This window comes from Amphibalanus amphitrite, unplaced genomic scaffold, assembly GCF_019059575.1.
Source record: "Amphibalanus amphitrite isolate SeventyFive unplaced genomic scaffold, NRLGWU_Aamphi_draft 000197F_arrow, whole genome shotgun sequence".
NCBI classification, from domain to species: Eukaryota; Metazoa; Arthropoda; class Thecostraca; order Balanomorpha; family Balanidae; genus Amphibalanus; species Amphibalanus amphitrite.
The window spans coordinates 263,544-284,741 of record NW_024881692.1 but is presented as its reverse complement, the minus strand read 5'-3'; the positions used below and the strand labels follow the sequence as shown (position 1 = coordinate 284,741).

The 21,198-nt window shown below is 47.2% G+C and overlaps 1 protein-coding gene across 13 annotated transcripts in view; it reads right to left on the bottom strand.

Moving 5' to 3' along the window:
• LOC122384725 (zinc finger protein 2-like) overlaps nucleotides 1-21,198 on the bottom strand; it is a 45,977-nt gene that overhangs the window by 22,366 nt on the left and 2,413 nt on the right. For 8 of the 13 annotated variants that reach the window (XM_043372415.1, XM_043372410.1, XM_043372411.1 and 5 more), the window contains exons 2-10: nucleotides 19,376-19,637; nucleotides 18,311-18,459; nucleotides 14,992-15,068; nucleotides 12,715-12,798; nucleotides 12,240-12,316; nucleotides 8,138-8,213; nucleotides 5,304-5,410; nucleotides 4,693-4,835; nucleotides 4,333-4,466 (exon numbers count right to left, since the gene is read on the bottom strand). In XM_043372415.1, coding sequence (XP_043228350.1) covers nucleotides 4,333-4,466; nucleotides 4,693-4,835; nucleotides 5,304-5,410; nucleotides 8,138-8,213; nucleotides 12,240-12,316; nucleotides 12,715-12,798; nucleotides 14,992-15,068; nucleotides 18,311-18,459; nucleotides 19,376-19,579 — 1,051 coding nt within the window. In that variant the 5' untranslated portion in view covers nucleotides 19,580-19,637. The remainder of the gene's footprint in view (nucleotides 1-4,332; nucleotides 4,467-4,692; nucleotides 4,836-5,303; nucleotides 5,411-8,137; nucleotides 8,214-12,239; nucleotides 12,317-12,714; nucleotides 12,799-14,991; nucleotides 15,069-18,310; nucleotides 18,460-19,375; nucleotides 19,638-21,198) is intronic. The other 5 variants (XM_043372412.1, XM_043372419.1, XM_043372414.1 and 2 more) reach the window with 2 other exon arrangements.

Here is a 21,198-nt window from a genome sequence, read left to right as displayed (position 1 = left end):
GTCCTGGGATTCCAAGGTCTCGCGGCATATGGATGTTTTAAGGTCCTGGGTTTCCAAGGTCTCACGACAAAAATGACAATGCAAGGTCCAGGATCCATCAAGGTCCCAGACCTTGGACTCTGCGAACCCTGGATCTCGGACCTTTTTGGGACCTTGGCACAAGTCTGCCTTTGACGTTGACCTCTCGAGGTCAACACATATATGTTTCGATGCGGACTGACGAAAGAATTACGATGCTACTTTTAGTTTTGACCTAGCTTGATTACTTCAAAAGTTATTCGTAAAAAACTGTGATCGCATCTAGAGCCGCTATTTTGACTATTTTCGACCCCTGAGACTGCTGAGTCAACCTCCGAAATGCGTCAAATGCGTCGTAGGACACACGCCATTGTTGAATGTGAAGCTGACTCGCCTATAACAAAAAATCCCGGCCTCAAACTAACACCAGCCAAATTACCCCACACCCCCGGCCAAATAACCCTGCTAGTGGGGCAATTTGGCGGCCTTGCAGACCTTTGTAATACGTCACAATTACAATATAAGTAATTACTCTATCATTTCAAGTTCACTGTCCAGTAAAGTAAAATGAATGCGACACCTGCCAGCGTTGAGAAAATGCAGAAATATGTCGTCAATATTAAGTTACATCGTTTTCTAAAAAAAAAAAACGGCCAAATTACCCCAACCTCCCCTACTTGGTCATCGGTTGACCTTCCGGTCCGGTCAATGACCCAAAAGTCGGGAAATCTGGACCTGTTAGAACGTCGTAAATGGTGGCTGCTATGCTTTTTTTTCGGGGTGCTGATCACGAGTATCATGTTATGATCATGGATGATGTCTTCATGCATTTAGGCCAGGTCGTGTCAGGTCAGGTCAGGTCAACCAGTAAGGGTTTTGCTGGGTATTCGTAGTAGGTGGCAACCGCCTCTAAAAGCTTCGTAACATGTTACGAAGGTGCCAAAACTGCTTCGTAAATGCTCAATGATTGCTAAATTCGAATTCAGCTAAAAAAAACTAGCCTAGAAACATGTAAAACTCGAGAAAGTGGAACGAGGTTATCAAAGGTCAGTGACCTGACCTGCCCTTCCGGTGACCTTGACACCCACCCTAATGCATGGGACCAGCATCATATCACATGTTTAAACGCTTGAAACCACAAAAGACTGCCAACGCGCGGCTAATGCGAGCCGACATACGCCGAATTGCAAAACCGACCAAACATGGAGGCATTCCACGATAGATCAACCAAAGCCGTACACCCTCATATTTTATTTTTTGCTTAAAATTGGTCTAATGGGTTGTGATGGGCGGGGAAGCCAGCTGTGCCAAGGATTTTTTTCTTCGAACAACGGTTTCCGAGATATAGCCTCAGGCAATTCCTGGAGGTCACGCTGCTACCCTATGTTTGGCGGCTTATAACTCAGAAACTATTGGTTTTCTATGGTAAAAACTTTATATCGTTCAACTCACAATCAACCAACAAACGTTTTGGCTGTCTCGGATTTTCGATTTTTGAAAATTTTGATCACGTGACATCTTGACCTTTTTTCGAAGAGTGACCTTGATATTTTCCCAACTGAAAGTCGCAATTTTGTCTGATGACGATTAAAGCCTTATCACTTGTCATTCATATGGGACAATAAAAAGTGGCTTTCGGCCTGCATTGACCTGAGATCAGGTCATTTTTGTGACCTGTCCTTTAAGTCAATGGCAGAAATATCGGCTACCACCGAATCTGACCGGTTCAAACGCATCTGACCGGTTCAAATACTTTTGAATCATGTTAAGTTAGGCTATTATTGATGGCACTGGTGCAGCTTTGTATCAGTGACCCGCTGAAAGGTCATCCGAGGTCACGCGTTGAACACACAATAATTTTCCGTTTTTGGCTGTACCTTTTGATCTAATAAAGAAACAGACGTAGAATAGGCGCCAATGCGTTTGCTTTCGCCTAGCGCCAGTTCGTTTTGAATTTCAATACCGATGACCTAAGGTCAGGTCAATTTCTTGACCACCCCATTATAAGTCAATTGGGGAAAAATCAGTTCCCTTATTCTTACACTAAAACGCGTCGGAATTGCCTAATATACCATGAGTGACTTCATATACGACTAACTTTGACTACCTTAAAACCTTTTTTTGCTCTTGGTCAATTGTGACGTTGCTCTTGGGTCATGTGACGTCATTAACCCGCGCCGTGCTGGGGGGGGGCGTTTTTACGCCCCCCCCTCAGGTTTTTCGCGAATATCTCAAAAACGGCGGCGCGCAGCGCCGCCGTTTTTGGTACACGTGTTCCTACATCATTTCCGCACATGTTGTGAAAATTTCAGACCTAGGCCGTTCAAGGTCAGGTCACCAGGTCACGTCAAGTGACCTTACCTCAGAAAAAGTTCAAAGGCTCGCTATAGCTACACCGACTGAACGATCACTTTGAAACTTTCAGCGATTGATATGAGTAACAGTATGTATAAAATGTATATCTCGGATTTTTTATATCTGTGACCTAAGGTCAGGTCAATTTTGCGACCTCTCCATTATAAGTCAATGGGAGAAAATTGAAATGCGCCTCTTTTGGACGAATATCGTTCAAAACGCTCTCAAACATCGGTTCATAGGTAAACATGACACACTGAATAGGAAAAATGCACCTGTGACCCCTCTGTGTGCCCCTGAGGTCATCTCAGGTCATGAACGGTCGCCAGCAGTTTTTTGGCTATAACTTTTGATAGAGACGTGCTAGAGCGGTGAAAACACGTCAGATGTGTTCAGCTCGACGATACGGATCGACTGATATGCAACATGACCCTTTTCGGTCAGGTCATGACCTTGACCTGAGGTCAAATTTTCAAAATGACCTTTCAAGGTCAACGAATAGTTCATTCGACGCGTCTCGACGAGAGGAACACGATGCTGGCAAAAGTAATGTCATGGCGCTTATGAGTCAAAAGTTATTGACGAAAAAACGTTTTTCGTAAAAACGGCTATTTTTGGAGTTTTTGCCCTCTGGAGGCTAAACCGTTGACCTGAGGTCAAATCTGAGAACATTACTCAGAAAGGTCTGTAAAAGGGCTATCGAATGCGCTTTTCCGCGGCGCTGTAGCTCTATCGGTTCCCGAGATAGCCGTTGGCAGTTTCCAAAATGTTGAAATAGTCAACATTTTACCTTTGGTGACCTCTGGTGACCTGACCTTTGACCTGACCCAAAAAATGACCGAAGTGTTTTCGTCCTTATTTTTGACGCTCTTTCGATTGCCGCTTACCGCGTGTCGCTACGTGGCCCAGGAGCCGAGTTAGACGGGGGGGCGTGAAAACGCCCCCCCCCCAGCACTCGGCGGAAAGTTCAGGCCACCAGCACGGCGCGGGTTAAAGGTCACCAAATGTTTTTTTTTGCTAATAACTCCTTACAGGTTTGAGATACAGCCGCACGGATAGGCTCATTGTGTTCAGCTCGTCATGGCCCATCGAATGATATATATGATGACCTTAAGGTCACGTGACCTAAGGTCAACTTTTGACCTTGACCTTTCGAGGTCAACATACATATGTTTCGATGCGGATCGACGAGAGGATCACGATGGTGCTATTAGTTTGTTCCTAGCTGGGATACTTTGAAAGTTATTCGAGAAAAACTTCATATATATGTAGTGCCGCCATTTAGACTTTCTTTTTACCCCTGTGACGTCACCTTTGACCTGACCTGAAAATGACCTGAGTAAAAATTGTAGACCTTATCCATGTGTACCCTGTGCCGTTTACCGCTTGTCGCTATCTTGCTTTGTTCTCGAAATTTCGCTGTCGCTCCCGCTCGTAATAATGGGAAGGTCATAAAAATGACCTGACCTGAGGTCAACGCAGGCCTAAAGCCACTTTTTTATTGTCGCATATGAATGACAATTAATAAGGCTTTAATCGTCATCAGACAAAATTGCGACTTTCAGTTGGGAAAATATCAAGGTCACTCTTCGAAAAAAAGGTCAAGATGTCACGTGATCAAAATTTTCAAAAATCGAAAATCCGAGATAGCCAAAACGTTTGTTGATTGATTGCGAGTTGAACCATATAAAGTTTTTACCATAGAAAACCAATAGTTTCTGAGTTATAAGCCGCCAAACATAGGGTTGCAGCGTGACCTCCAGGAACTGCCCGAGGCTATATCTCGGAAACCGTTGTTCGAAGAAAAAAATCCTTGCCACAGCTGGGTTCCCCGCCCATCAAAACCCATTAGACCAATTTTAAGCAAAAAATAAAATATGAGGGTGTAAATTTTATTCTTTTTTGGTCGATCTATCGTGGAATGCCCGGGTTTCGAAAAGTGGCATAAATGTTACTGACCTGAGGATGACGGTCCGGGCGCAGGGGAAGCCGCAGGCTCCCCAGACGTCTCCGAGTGTACGGTCAGCTCCCGGGCCGAGTCGTCTCCGTAGTACACCAGCAGCTCTGAGCCCCTCGGGATGGGCTTTGATGTCCTGTAATAGTCAACAACACAAACTCAAAACCTATTGCTGATTTGGCATACTCATGACTCATGCACCAGAAAAGTGGTCATCAATCACTTTAAAAAAGTATACTCGTAGATAGATTACAACCACAAACAAGTTATCAACCACTAAGTAGAACACACAAAATGCAGAGCGTAACTAAATTTATTAGACAACATACCCGTATTATATTTCGGCGCCCATTTTAACACACCTGAAGTATATCTGGCCCTTGTGCTGGAAGGCGACTAGGTTTTGTTCTTCCTCCGAGCGGGCACAGTTGACCCTTCTGAGCCAGTTGCTGCAGCTCGGGTCCTCGGCATTCACCGAGTGATGAACACGGTCACCCTTCTTGACCTGTAGAAGAAAAAAAAAACAGAACGCAAATTAGATACATAAGATGCAAAAGTACGCCTTTGTGAAAATGTAATGCAATTCAAACGATATCATTACACGAGCGATGAACCAGTATAATGCTTCCAATAGAAGAAAAAGCAGGCATGAATTGAGCCAGCATTCAAATCCAATACGATGGCAATTGATTCAACACAACTAACTGCTCAGGTGCGGCTGACGCATTAAATTGTGTAAGCTTTCTATGATTCTATGAATGTATCAAAATACAAAGACAAGAACAAAATAAAAGAATAAGTGTGAAAACGCACACCCACGTTTTTATAGGAAATAGGCGTTCTCCTCACCTGCGCGAAAACGACTATTAGGCATTCTGGCGTGTTTCTAACACAGTTTTTTTTAACTTTTGAGAGATATGCGTAAGAAGTGGCGCAGTATTTCCCGCTTGACAACAATCACAACAACACTAACCTTCCACCTGTACCCAGCGGTTCCAGTCCGTGGTTCGTCGGTGGTTAGCGTGCCCTCGTATGGGCCGAATCTTTGGCGGGCCGGAAGGTTCTTCTCTGCCAAAACTCCTGGAATTATACGAAAGCATAACAGAAGCTCACCTTAAGGGGAGCAAAAAATGAAATGGTGGAACTTAAGTGTTACTATATTATCATCATCAGCGTAATAGCCACGTTTCCATTACACAAGTTAAGCCCATTTTTCAAAATGGATTTCCTCAGGCTCAATCAAATCATTTTGCCATCATTTGAAATTATAATTATAATATTAACCCTCGCCCGTATTGGTGTTTTTCCAGCCGCGAACGTATAAGGGGGGGGGGGGGTCCGTTGGACCCCCCCTTGCCGTTTCGCCCCTGATCGAGCTAGAGCTTCGCGGAAAAAACGAGCGTGTTGCCCGTGACGAGAGGAAGCCGATGATACCCAACTTTAAGGTCCTAGGTCATTGGTTGACCTTGCAGGTCAGGTCAATGACCCCAAAGGCGGGAAAATCGGGACCTGTTAGAACGTCGTAAAGTGTGGCCGCAATGGGGTTTTTCAGGGTGCTGATCACGAATATCATGTTAGTTTTGATCACAGATGATGTCTTCATGTATTTAGGCCAGGTCAGGTCAGGTCAGGTCAGGTCAACCAGCAAGGGTATTCGTAGTAGGTGGCAACCGCCTCTGACAGCTTCGTAACATGTTACGAAGGCACCAAAACTACTTCGTAAATGTTCATATGGTTGCTAAATTCGAATTCAGCTCCAAAAACTGGCCTAGAAACATGTAAAACTTGAAAAAGTGAGCCGAGGTCATCAAAGGTCAATGACCTGACCTGACCTTCAGGTGACCTTGACACCCACCCTAATGCATGGGGGCAACATCATATCACATGTTTGAACGCTTGAAACCACGAAAAGACTGCAAACGCGCGGCTAATGCGAGCCGACATACGCCGAATCGCGATTCCAGCCAAACATGGTCGCGAAAAGTAGGTCACAGGTCAAAGGTCATTTGGGTCAGGGTCATGAAATTTTCAGGGTAGGTGTGAAATTGATGAACGCGAGGGTACTGAAAGTTTCGTCGCGATCGGCCGCTTTTTACGCGAGTTATTCGCGAAAAACCATGGGGGGGGTCCGTTCGACCCCCCCCCCCCCCTATACGGGCGAGGGTTAAGTGCTAGCTTAAACCATTAATAGTTTGTTTGTTGGGGGTTTGGGGCCATTAATTAATCATTGAACCATTCATAGTATATGCTCATTTTTTGCATAAGTTGAATAGTATCCGAGAACACGCACATGAAATTTCGCTAAATCGATTTAGACGTGTCATGGAAACGTAGTGATTACATATGTCAGCAGTAGAAATAGTGTGCAATACAAGACCGTATATAGGGTGCAAGTGCAATGCGCGTGACTTAAGATTGGTGCGGGACATAATTCCACAGCTTATTTTTGCGCTGAGTATTGAAATGATGGATCCACCTCGTAAATACTGCTAATATCCTTACTGGGATGAACACGCCGAGACCCTCCCAACAGTTAGCAGCATGCATACTCCCAACAGTCTTATATGATGTGCATTGTGCAATGCTGTTGTCTTAACCCGCGCCCCGCTGGGCTATTCAGCCATACGCGCCCTGCTGGGGGGGGGGGGGGCAGATTCTGCCCCCCCCCCCTGTCTAACTTCCGAACCGATGGTCGTAGAAAGACGGGGAAAACGGCAATCGAAAGCTCTCAACAAGGCGGACCTTAAGAGCCCAAAATTTTTTGCTTAAGTAGGTCAGAGGTCAGGTCAAGGTCAGGTCAAGGGTACAAAATGCAAGTTTCTACAGTATCGGCCTTGCACCGTAGTTGCCGAAGAATGGACTGAGACTGATTGCCCAAAACGTGTTCTTAGACTACCAAGACAATATTCGTTGCATACAATGTCATTCAAAGGTCAAGGTCAAGGTCAGGTCAGGTCAGGTCAGGTCAGGTCACCAAAAACAAAATATAGAAAAGGGCATGTGCGACACATGTTTTATGGGTCATTTTACTCATAGAATTCAATAGGCACACTCAATAAGTGATATGGACCACCTCTGGATGAATTTCAGGTCGAGGTCAGGTCAAGGTCAGGTCAACTGAGGTCAAATTTTGAAGTTGGTTGTTAAGGCCCAAAAAGGTGTCTATCTGATGCAGTTTTTCACGACGAATCGAGTGGTGCTATTTTTGTTTCCGTACGAGGTCTAGAACTTCCAAAAAAATCATTTTTCAAAAATTTTGTGTGTCGTGACGTCATAAAATTTTGAATAACTCCCACATTTTTGCACCGATTCTTCTAAAAATTGGTATGTAGATGCACAATGACCACTTCTCTGACAAATATTCCGGTTTTTTTCCGATACACTCAAAATATTGGATTTTATAACTATTTTCTTTAAAAAAAATCAGTTTTTTGAAAAAATTTGGGCCAAAATCCAGAATTTCCAAAAAAGACGAGATAGCCATTTGATAGACAACGTGGAATCACGTATAACCTTTTTTGCTACGTCTTGATTCCTTTAAAAATGAAGATGTTAGCGGCGCTTGAAATTTTGCCGTTTTTGCGGCGAAAATGGCGAACATGACGTCACTAAAACGTCAATTTCTCAAAAAATTTCCGACTGATTTCGTTCAAATTTTCAGGGAACGTGTCAAATTGATGTATGATAAGGTACTGAAAGTTTGACGTCGCTGGCATAATGCGTTTAGAAGTTATTGGCGAAAAACGGGAGGGGGGCAGATTCTGCCCCCCCCCCCCAGCGGGGCGCGGGTTAAAACTGATGTCTTACCGGTGTTAGGTCCCGAACTGAGAGATTGCGGCAGAGTCTTTACGTCCCTTTCAGGATCTCCGATGCCGGGTCGTGCCTGGAATATAGTTATGGCGTGTAACGCAAGTGATGCGGACCATCCGTGATACTAATCTTGTGCTAGAGACCTTGTGCTAGAACTTCGCTAAAAAAAAAAAAAAAAAAATACCATAAGCCCTTACGAGACGCAGCGACTGGTACCTACCTAGTTCACAGCTTAGGTCAATCGGTGACCTCTTAGGTCACATCAAGGGTACCCAGGTAGGGGTCCGGTTGATCTGCCAAAAACGATTCGCCTTTGCAGTACACTTTATATACACCGGCGCCTTTCCAGACTAGCTCACTAAATCTAGTTTTGAGTACTAAAATTACCTTAAACGACCTTAGTGACGTCATATGAGACGTAACGCAAGGTCCACAATACAAAACCTATGACTTATGTTATGCATGCATTGCAGTCAATGTACCGAAAGTGCGTCAAAGCCCGCCATTATCTCATCTCGCTCTTTTAAGCGCCTAGATCACCCTGCACTGTATCACGACTTACTCGATGTCGACTGGGATTATGTTTTCTCTGCCGAAACCGTCAGTGACAAGTGGCATGCTTTCTTGTCGTTCTTCGTACCTGTTTTTGATGTCCATGCCCCAAATAAGCGTGTGTCTATCCGTAACCCGACCGCTCCTCCCGTGTCCGCCGCCACCCGTAACCTCATGTCTCAACGTCGCGCTGCGCTTCGCCATCTAATCTAGGCCGCAACTCGAGCGAATACAGAGACCTAAACCGCTCAGTCCGGGCAGCAGTGCGTCGAGACAGGCGAGTAGAGATACGGAGGGAAATTGGGGAGCGGGGCCCCAACAAAGTTTGGCAATGCATCAGGTCAGTGGTAGCCGCGAAGAAGGACGGCCCAAACGTCCAGCCCGATCTATCTGCCGATGATTTAAATTCATTTTTTGTATCTGTCGGTCCTCGCGTCGCTTACGAGATCCGAGCCCAAAACGCTCCCACCGATTTGGATGTGCGTCTCACCCGTGTCGGCGCATGCAGTTTTCAACTTCGTGAGATAACACTGAGGGAGCTCGAGCGGATTATTTTCAGCATGCGTAGCTCGAGTGCCTGCGGCTCCGACAACGTCTGCCTCCGCATGCTGAAATTCGGATTCCCCGCTATTGGTGGCGTCATCTTGCATATTATCAATACCTGCTTAATCCAATCTGACATCCCCGATTCATGGAAACATTCCATAGTTCACCCTCTGTTCAAGTCCGGTAACCCTTCAGACCCCGCAAACTTCCGACCCATATCCCTAGCTCCTGTAATCATGAAAGTAGTTGAACGCATTGTCCATCAGCAGCTCTACGCCTACCTCTCCCATAATCACCTTCTGGCATCCTCCCAGCACGGCTTCCGCCCCCGGCACTCCACGGAAACCGCGTTGCTGTCCGTCACTGAACACATCCTGGCCGCCACTGATAGGGGGGATTTGTCAATGCTATGCCTTCTTGATCTCAGTAAATGTTTTGACGTGATTGATCACGATCTTCTGATGCAAAAACTAGTGCTACACGCAGTGTCCCAAAATTGTATTTTGGCTTGGGTGTCAGAGAGGAAAATAACCCACCAAAAAGGGGGGATGAGAGTGGATAACTGCCAGTTGGGTTGGGTCAAAAAGAGTGAAAAGTGACCAATGAAGTGTTGTAGGATGTCAAACAGAGCATCGGCTATGCAATCGCTTTTTCTATGTAATACTGAGTGGCAAATTGCTCTTGAAAATTGGTGATGAGAGTGGAAAATGAATTTCATTTGGATGTCGTTTCCCACCCAAATCGACAAATTCTGGCACACTGGCTACACGGCATTGAAATTTCCTGGTTCGCCGCCTATCTACATGGACACACTCAGAGCGTGTCTTTGAAAGATGTATCCGGACGTACAGGGTGCGGAAAAAGTTCTGTCATATCTCCGCATTTCCACAAACAAATGCAACCTGAGCAGCTATATTTAATAAAACCACCAAACACTGGTTTGCCACATCTTACCACATGCTTTCACTCCCCCCTCACTCAATATAACCCCCCTCAGCGGTGATGACCTTCTCCACACAGGGGTTAAAAGACTAGCATGTCTTGAAGATGTAGGCGGGGTCCATCGCCTCCCACGTCTTCACGATGTGCGCCTCGATAGCCTCCACATTAGGATGGGACACTCCCTGGACCTCCTCCTGCAATACGCTCCAGATGCCGTAGTCGAGGGAGTTCAGGTCGGATGACTGAGGAGGCCACATCTCCCTGCGCCAGAAATGGGCCTCCCCGAGCTCTTCCGTCAGCTTCTGCTGGGTGGAACTTGCAGTGTGCGCGGGCGCTCCGTCCTGCTGGAGCACAAAATTGCCGAGTGGGTAGGTCTTCAGGATCCATGGGATGACGTCATTGTTCAGCAGACGTTCGTACACCACCCTCTTCACCTTCTCATTAGCATCAATGAAGAGCATCGGGCACTTCTTGCCGTCCGAACCCACCACGCCGAGCACCATCACCTTGTGTGGATGTTTATTCACCTGATTGAATCGAACCATCGGATCGACAGTCTCCCCCTTGGTCTCCCCTGCTCGTATTTTGGCTTTAATGCGCATGACTGTTCGCCAGGTGACTCCACATTTTGCCGTAACCTGCTTATCAGTCATGCCCGATTTGGCCGCCGCGCGCAGGCACCCAGCGACGAGGCGTCGTTTAGCCTGCCTTTTCATGACTGACCGTGAATGGCTGGTAGTTTTTGCCCTCCGGCCAGGTGGCTAGGTCACCGAAGGTCACGCCTGCGGCTATTCGCTGCCCAGAACTCAACCGCAGCGCTCGTAGGCGAGATTAGCATGCATATGACAGAACTTTTTCCGCACCCTGTATAGTGCTGTCTAAGCCTCTTTCTAATGCCATGGGCGTCTTCCAGGGCTCTGCGTCAGGGCCGCTTCTTTTCACGATTTTCTCTAACAACTTATCGCTATACGCGGGCGACGCAAAAGTGTTTCAGTATGCCGATGACACTCAAGTATTCGTTAGCGGTCCAGCTCGGGACCTCGCAGTTCTCATCTCGCGCATGGAGGACTCGCTCGCGTCTCTCAACGACTGGTTTTGCGCTAACGCCCTCAAAGTGAACGCAAGTAAAACACAGCTTATTGTATTTGGCAGTCGTCAAAATCTACGTAAATTACCAGACTTTAGAGTACCATTCCGCGATGCAGCGTTGCAGCCGTGCGCACAGTTGGGGAACCTTGGCGTCACTTTCGACAGCACTATGTCATGGGACGCACACGTCTCCGAACTCTGCCCCCGGTGTACGGGACTGTTGATTGGTCTTTCACACGCGCGCCACTGTCTCCCAGATGGCATCATTCGAACGCTCGTGACGGCACTCGCAGTATCGCGTATCCAGTACTGCCTTTCAGTGTATGGTAATGGGTCAAAAAAATTGATCGACTCCAAAAAAAATATTAATTTCGCCGCTAGAGTTATTTTCGATCGCCGTAAATTTGACCATGTCTCCGACCTGCGAACAAAACTCGGGTGGCTGTACCCGCGCGGTATGTCCGATTTCCACACCCTTGTCATCGCACACAAGGTCATGCAGCGCCGAGAACCCGAGCAACTAGCAGCCCTGTTCGTCGCTAATAGCGCTATTCGCGAGAGACAATCCAGGCAAGATCACCCCTTTCATCTTCCCCGTCCGCGGCTGGAAACGGGCAAGCGGCGGTTCGGCTATCGAGCTGCAGCTCTGCTGAACAGCCTGCCACCTCACCTGTCGCAGCTGCCTCCCGCCCGCTTCGCCCGCGCTGTTAAAGCCGCAATCGTGGACGATGAATCAGCACATCGTCGCTGACCAATAGGGTGGGGGTGGCTAAGAGCGATGAGGCTGTCCTGAGTGTTTTCAGTTTTGTCCGTATTTTGACGTGAGTGAATGTGCAAATGTTTTGAATGATTAGATTAGCAACCGCGGATACGGATTCTGAGCAGTAATCGCCACGCACTTTGTATGTGGATCGCTCTTAAATATAAATACAATACAATAAAGTTGCTAGTCGGAGCTGCCGTCCCTTACCTTAGTGTCGTGTACGACCTCCAGCGGACCATGGACGAGACATTCTCCGTCCCGATCACGGCAACACAGCTCACAAACTGCCGGAAAACAATACAGATTCTTCACGGCTTGAATATTAAGATATGCAAGCTGTATTGGCTATAGCAATCACTGTCAATAGCAAATGTCTACAGCTCTTTATACGAAGACTGTATTCGTGACGCTTAATATTTTATTAAACTGTTATAACCTCTTAGTTCTGACGTGAGGACCATCAAGGAAATTAGGTGTTTGTTAGTTGAGCAAGGCCCAACCTGAAACTCAATTCAATTAAACCTGACAAGTAGAAGGTATAGCAAGCGCCGTCAAGATCAGACAAGGCAATATAGAAAAGCGCTGGTGAAAAAAAAAAATATAAAAGAGTGCAACGTAAAATGCAATGGTATGTGCAAGGTATAATTGAAACATGTATTTCATTTCATTAAACAATACTCACATATGTTGCCATCATCGAGACCATCCACGTCCCGATAGTTTATGACGAGACGTTGGCTCTTGATGAACTCTCCTTCGGCAAAAACTGCATAAAGCAAAAAAAAAAAACAAGTGCATTTACTACGTAGGTAAGCAATGCACGTCATATTTTCGTCGTTCGGGTTTCAACAAATTTTCGTAGTGCATTAATCTTAACCTGCAAACTGCTGGGGGAAGGGGTATTATTCGCCGCGCTATAGCTAAAAAACGTCGCGCAGCAGGACGTGCGCCAAATTTTGGGTACCTGTAGGAAATCGATTGAAGTTTATTGTGACAAAGTTTTAGAAAAATCAGTCATAATTTTTTTTAGACATTAAGGTTTTAGTGACATCATGATTTCTGAGTATTCGACCAAAAACGGCACATGTTCAAAAAAAATCACAGAAGAGACATAGAGACATGTCGTAAACGACATTAGACTGCCAATGCCATGAATAATAAAATAGCTATCTTCGAATATTTCATTATCGTTCCACGTTTTCCAAAATCCTGAACTGAATCTTGGCAATTTCTCGTGACTACTTCACGACTATGATGCATGCATTTCTTAAATTCATCTTTTTCAACCAAACACGTACTCTTATGATAAAATGAATGTCACCATCGTGTTCAACGCCTAAAGTTGACCAACAAACATCTGTCATAGACTGCGAATACCAGTTTTGATTTCGGGGATATGTGCTTACCTGATTGACCTGACCTTGACCTTGACCTATGTTTGACTGACCACTACATAGATCTGACACACTTGTAGCACTTATATGGAGGATTGTGCACGGTTTTGACAGAGTTATTGACGAGAGGCGCCCATTACGAGATTCTGTAGTCCATGCTATCGAAAGCCCGATTTCAGGGGTTTGACCCGACTTTGACCCGACCTGTAACCTCAAAAGTCACAGGTCGTTTTTTTTATTTGCCGCCTGTGAGTTTCCCTGCGCCTATTGGTTCTCGAATAACCAATACGCCCCCCCCCCCCCCCAGCAAACGGCGGGTGACGAAATACCTCAGCAACTGCCGGGTTAAAGGTAGTGTGCCACCTTTGAAAGATTTCCCATTTTATTTTTCCTAGGATAAGAAGCTTCTGTTTTTACCTAATTTCGCAAAAAAAAAATCAAAAATGGGCCTGGAATAGTGCCTTTTTCGCCTAAAAGTTTATCGGTTTTTAGATATGTATAACAACTGTAGTGGGCTCACCTGCAAACAGGCGTCGGCAACAATCGCGAATGCGGCGCACATGTGACAATAAGCAAAGGTCATTATAGTGTTACGACCATACGACGTACGGGAATGAGTTATCAGCTGTCTAATCGTAGACAACACAATGTCGAGCCTTAAACTGTAAGCCTGTATTGGTATTGTTTCTTTTATTTGGCTGTCGAACATTATTTATGATTTGAAATATGATTTTATGTAAAATAATTGATATGAAAAAGCCGTCTCATAAGTTATGACCCCATTTCTTCACCACACGCAAGTGGCAGAAATGACAATGATCAGCTGACGCATTTTTCTTGGCCGAAGTCAGAGCGCGCAGCCCGACGCACCACCACACCACCGCACCACAAAGTATGAGCAGAAGCCGCGCCCAAAGCCAGGGCCCCGGTAACGTGAGGTAGCCGAGTCGGGGCAGCGTGCGCTGACCCAAGCCGGAGCCGCAGCTTTGGGCGCGGTCTACCGCATCCCCGCGGGCAGCCCCGGGCTATCACATGACACCGGGAGGACGCGCGGCTCCGGCTTGGGTCAGCGCACGCTGCCCTGACTCGGCTACCTCACGTTACCGGGGCCCTGGCTTTGGGCGCGGTCTACCGCACCACCTAACAGGCGTGTTCTAAACCGCAGGAGCTGATGATGAACGGGTTTATCGAAACTTGATTGGATGAGCATATCGGTAATAGCGATTTCAGTGTGTGCATTTATTGTTCATAGTGGTGTGAAATGTGGTTGGGGTACGACCGACAACCCGTCGGGGCGAATTTCGCACTGGGGTACTCAAAATTTGAAGAATTTAAGACGTTTCCATGAGTTTTGAATGTATGGATAAGTTCTAAAAATCCGGTTCTCCTTATCTGGGCCATTAACTCCATACGGTTCAGGAAAGCTGGCACACTACCTTTAAGGAACAAATAAGCAATAAGCATGCTGCCCTTTGCCAGAATTTCGGAAATATAACATTGAGCTTATTCAGAAATGCCACCAATACCGAACAGACTGACTATAGTAACTTTCGATCTCCACTTACTTTCTACAGTGTTTTGCTTGTCTGACGGCAGGTAGTCCGATAGCAGAATGGTCTTGGCATTGGAGATGAAGCAAGCACTGCAAGAAAAAAAAACAACGTTATTAATTACCAGTATAAGCATTTAACAAAAACTATCCACCGGTATCGAACACTAAAACTCATCAGTATTTGCCTTTTTACAATGGCCTTTGCTTAGGAAGAACCTCGGTTGGATTCCTCCAGCCGTTTCGTCCATGCTTGTGCTCGAGCTTCGCAAAAACACGGAACGTGTTTCTCGTGGCGATTCTACCGAACTTAAGGTCAGTAGTTGATGTTTCAGGTCCGCTCAATGACCCCTACCTTCCCTGATTTCAGCTTACCCCTCGCACTAATGGGGGGGTCGAACGGACCCCCCCCCCCCCTCCTAAGGTTTTCGCGAGTAACTCGCGCAAAAAGCGTCCGATCGCAACGAAACTTTCAGAAATCTCGAGTTAACCCGCGCCGGGCCGGTGCTCCGCGACTTCCGCGCCGGGCCGGGGGAAGGGGGGGTTTCTGAACACCCCCCCCCCCTCCTTCTAACTCAGCTCCTGGGCCACGTAGCGACACGCGGTAAGCGGTATTCGAAAGAACGGCCAAAATCAGAACGAAAACACTTCAGTCATTTTTTAGGTCAGGTCAAAGGTCAGGTCACCAAAGGTAAAATGTTGGCTATTTCAACATTTTGGACACTGCCAACGGTTAACTCGGGAACCGATAGAGCTACAGCGCCGCGGAAAAGCGCATTCGATAGCTCTTTTAACGCTCTTTCGCTAATATGCCCTCAGATTTGACCTCAGGTCAACGGTTTAGCCTCCAGAGGGCAAAAACTCTAAAAATAGCCGTTCTTACGAAAAGTGTTTTTCGGCAATAACTTTTGATTCAAAGGCGTCACGACATTTATTTTGCCAGCATCGTGTTCCTCTCGTCGAGACGCGTCGAATGAACTATAACTTGACCTTAAAAGGTCAACTTGAAAATTTGACCTCAGATCAAGGTCATGACCTGACCGGAAAAGGTCATGTTGCATATCAGCCGATCCGCAACGTCGAGCCGAACACATCTAAAGCGTTTTCATCGCTCTAGCATGCCTCTATCAGAAGTTATTAGCGAAAAACTGTTAGATACTATTCGTGACCTGAGCTGACCTCGGGGACATAACGAGGGATCACAGTTGCCATTTTCCGGTTCAGTGTGTCAATTTTACCTGCATCTCGATGTTTAAGAGTGTCTAGAATGGCGTTCGTGCAAAACAGACGCTTTTCAATTTTCTCCCATTGTCTTATAATGGAGAGGCCGCAAAATTGACCTGACCTTAGGTCACCGATATCAAAATTCCGAGATAAACATTTTATAAATACTGTTGCTCTTATCAACCTCTGAAAGTTTCAAGGCAATCGTTCAGTCGGTGACGGTGAAGCTATGACGAGCATTCCTATTGTATTTTGAGGTGATGTCACTTGGCGTGACCTTGTGACCTGACCTTAGGCGACCTGGGCTCGAAATTTTCACAACATGTGCGGAAAAGATGGAAAACGGCGGCGCCCCGTGCCGCCGTTTTTGAAATATCTGCGAAAAACCGCAGGGGGTGTTCAAACACCCCCCCCCCCGGCCCGGCGCGAGTTAATCAATTTTGCACATTCTCTGGAAATTTCATGACCCTGACCCAAATGACATTTGACCTGTGACCTGATCCTCGAGACAATGTTCGGCCAGAATCGCGATTTGGCGTATGTCGGCTCACATTATCCGCGCATTTCCCGTTTTTTTTTTGTGGTCGTAAACACTCAGACACGTGAAGGTCAGGTCAAGGTCATTGATCTTTGATGACCCCGGTGCACTTTTTCGAGTTTTACACGTTTCTAGGTTAGTTTTCGGAGCTGATTTCGAATTTAGCGCCCATTTGAACATTTACGAAGCAGTTTTGATGCCTTCGTAACATGTTACGAAGCTGTCACTGGTGGTTGGCTAGCGCGCTATCCCGCGCTAGCATATATGCTCGTTGCCCCGGCAACGGACTATTGTCCAATGAGCAGCGAGGAAAGTGTGACGTCACGTGCGATTTTTCATATATAGCCGTGCCCCTGCATGTGACGTAGCGTGCTCGCGCACGTGCAGGGTTTGTGCGATCCAAAAAGCTGCGTTCGGACCAGCCGTTTTCCGCGTGGAATTTCCACGCCAAGGAATTTTTCACGAAAACGGTCGTTCGGGCAGGTCCGTTTTGCGGGATCCCGTGGGATGTTTCACGATACCAAAACGACTGTTTTCGTGTGGAATTTCTCAGCGTGAAAATTCCACGCAAAAAACGACCCACCTGAACGCAGGCAAAGAGCACTAGCAGCGCACCACTTGCCGACGCATTTCACAAAAGCGGCGCGTTAGCATGCTCATCCCTTCTATTGTTGTTGAAAGTTGAGTTCATGTTTTATGGTTGCAACTTGCAAGAATGGTTGAAATTAATGGCAAAAAATGTGTTACTTGTATTTCCGTCGACAGGAATTTTTATCGTAAAATATTCGGTCCATTGCAATGGCATTTACCGAAGATTCTTTCGTAGGTAATATTTTTTTTAAATAAATTTAGTCCGAACCTTTTGAATGGAAGGATTCACAAGGACAGAGCCCCCGCTAAGCCGAGCTTGTTGCGATGGCCCTACCCTCCACCCTCCGATCGCGCAATTCCTGGTCTATGGCAGAATTTAGAGTCCAAGTTTAACGTGCGCACATAGCCGCGCACGGCCGGACCCCTCACTGAGTTCGCCTGGTTACGGCCTGCCACCAACGGCAACCATACCCGCCAGAAGGCTCATAAACATCGAGCGCCCGTCGCGCTTCGAACCCGGACTGTCATTACCGGGACGCGAGCTCTCACCTCGCGGAGTCCAACGCTCTACAGTCTACCGACTGAGCTACTGGACCGGCAAAAATGACAGGCATTTAACAATTTGAGCGGCGAGTAAGCCTCAATAAATAGAAATAAATGTAGCAAAGCCAACAGAGACGATGCAACGATTATTTGAAATAAGCAAATCTCTCAAGATCCCTCATTGAGCGGGCCGCTCAACATACTACCGTGCCGTGCATGCCACGAGGACTTCGGTTAGCGTTCGGCTCATACGCGAGCCGACGCCATCGCCTACGAGTATGACGTCAGCTCGCGGATTGCGTCATCCCCTGCTCACAAAATGCATGCACCCGAACAGCGCTCCAGCAATTCGCAAAAAAAAAAAAAAAAATGAAGGGGTGGGAGTAAATTCCATTGCAATAAAAACACACGCACACACACACGCTCATATTGTACTTACCTGTCCCGGTCAACCTCAGTGAACCCGATAAAGTCAAGAGGCGGTGTCGGCGACCGACACCGGAACTTTTCTTCCTCTTTAAGAGGCCGCGCAGTGTTGCATGAGAGAGGATCCTCGTCCGGCACTGACGGCGACTCCGGTCTCTCGTCCTGCAATGAAACAAAAAAACTCTTATATACAGCCTTTATTGTCACTCCACTGCAATGAACTGAAAATGGACCAGACATATGAGCAAGTCCACGGGATATTTTTTTTTTACATGTAAAGGAGAATTTGTCATACCAAGAGGCAGTAGGGGAAAATTGGGTATTATCGGACGGTCAACTTCAAGCCATCGTAACATGAAGGTTATCATCTTTATGTAACTGGGAGTCATTTAAATATACGTAGAAAGCCCAAAACTTTGTTTTTTGAAAGTCTGCTGAGGTTCCGGTGTTGCGTTGGAGCGCAGCGATTTTTTAACAAAAAAAGTTACTTGGGTATTATCAGACAGCAGCAGCAAATTACGGACGGGCGCCCAAATGGATCCCAAGAGTCTTGATATTGATATTGATCCCAGAGTAATGCGTTGGCTTCTTGCTCTTTCGAACGCCACCTTCCGCGCGTCGCTCCGTGGCCCAGGAGCCGAGTTAGAAGAGGGGGAGGGGGTTCAAACACCTTCCCCCATAGGGTAATATCGGATGGGTGTCCGATAATAGCAAACACGTAGGCCGTTCAAAATGCGCCAAAATGGGAGCAACAAACACATTGAACACAGGCAGTTACAACTTCTTTATCTCTGCGATAACAGGTAATTAATAAGTTGTATGGATGGAAGGACAAATGGTGATTATCATAAAAAAAATTATGACAGCCTAGCGGCAAACTGCCTGCGAGAGGAGGTGGCGACAAAGGAAATCCAGCGCTACCTTTTTTCCAAATAAAATATTTGCGTATGCACCTAGGGGAGAGTTCAGAAGATAGCTCCCTGTCCGATATTACCTACTGGCCTATATTACCCAACTTTCCCCTACGTACCATTAAGTTTACAAAATCATTAACTAAGTATTTCATATACCTACTCACCTTGATTGAAGTGACTTCAATTTTGACCTCCTTTGCAGCCACCAGTATGTCAGTATCATTAGAAGTGTCCATGACAGTAGAGTCGATCCCCCTCTCAGACTGCCTCGCACACCGTGTCACACTCAAGTCCTCATCCGCTGATTCTTCATGAGACCACTTTGGTTCGACCGGTGGCTCAGGTGGTGGCGTTGATGCTGCTTGCATGGCCAGTCGCGGTCTCACAGCCTGGTTGGATGTGCCCCAGTCAGTTCACATTGAAGTTCTGCAGGAATAAATCACTCATGAGTCATAAGAAAAGGTATAGATATGTAGGTAAAATTGGGCCAATGTGATGTGTTTTTCCATGGATCCAACCACACATGATTTATTAAAGGGACCCTCCCACCCACCTACGCATGCTGACAGGAGCTGACAGGAGCCAGGGCAGGGCAGGGCAGGGGAGGAGCCAGGGCAGGGCAGGGCAGGGTCGACAGAGGTCGACAGGGGTCGACAAAGGTCGACAAAGGTCGACAGAGATCGACAGAGGTCGACAGTGGCGGACAGAGGCGGACAGAGGCAGATATCAGCAGCACCAGCTCCTGAATAGGGAAGGGGAGTTATACAGGAGCTGACAGGAGCTGACAGGAGCCAGGGCAGGGGCGACAGAGGTCGACAGGGGTCGACAGGGGTCGACAGAGATCGACAGGGGTCGACAGAGATCGACAGAGGTCGACAGAGGCGGACAGAGGTCGACAGAGGCGGACAGAGGTCGACAGAGGCGGACAGAGGTCGACAGTGGTGGACAGAGGCGGACAGAGGGAGATATCAGCAGCATCAGCTCCTGAATAGGGAAGGGGAGTTATACAGGAGCTGACAAGAGCTGACAGGAGCTGACAGGACAGCTGACAGGAGCTGACAGGAGCCGACAGGAGCCAGGACAGGGCAGGGCAGGGCGGGCAGGAGCCAGGGCAGCGCAGGAGCCAGGGCAGGGGAGGGCAGGGTCGACAGAGGTTGACAAAGGAGGTCGTAAGAAGAGGTCAACAGAGGTTGACAGATGTCGACAAGGAGCTGACAGGAGCTGACACGAGCCAGGGCAGGGCAGGGCAGGGCAGGGTCAACAAAGGTTGACAGAAGAGGTCGACAGAGGTCAAAAAGGGTCGACAAGGAATGACAGAGGTGGACATGGTCAACAGGGGTCGACAGGGGTCAACAGAGGCTGACAGTTGCGGACAGAGGCCGCAGAGGCCAACAGTGGTGGACAGTGGCAGACATCAGCAGCACCAGCTTCTCACTGGGGAAGGGGGAGTTACAGAAACACCAGCAGCTCCAGCTGAGTCTCCAGCACCACCTGCTACAGCTGGGGATTGATGCACTAGTTCCTCACTGAACAGTGGACACATAACGGGAGGGAAGAATGTTGGGCACACTCAGACGGATCGGATCAGCTGTTGCGGATCATTTTAAGCAGCGGGCATATGGAACAAGATTGCTAAAATGCTTCAGCAGCCTTAGGCTCTGCATACCAGCAGAGTGGGCGGCTGACATCACCTGGGAATGACGCAGACAGAGCAGCTCTACATCTATGCTGCATGTGTCCGAGCTGCCCCCAATTCTAATTGACATTGGCCAGTTAGCTTTGACTGAAGTTCATCTCCATTTCAACTGCAGCAGATACCAAAAAGCAGAGGTAGGTGTTAAGTCTAAGCAGGCATTATACCTTACCTTACCTTACCTTATCGGTTATCGGGTAATAAGGCCACTAGGCCTGGAGGTCCCGCTCCCAACGAGCGTGTGTGACAGGTAAAGGCGAGGCTCTTAACCCTATTCCTGGCGGGGGGGCCTCA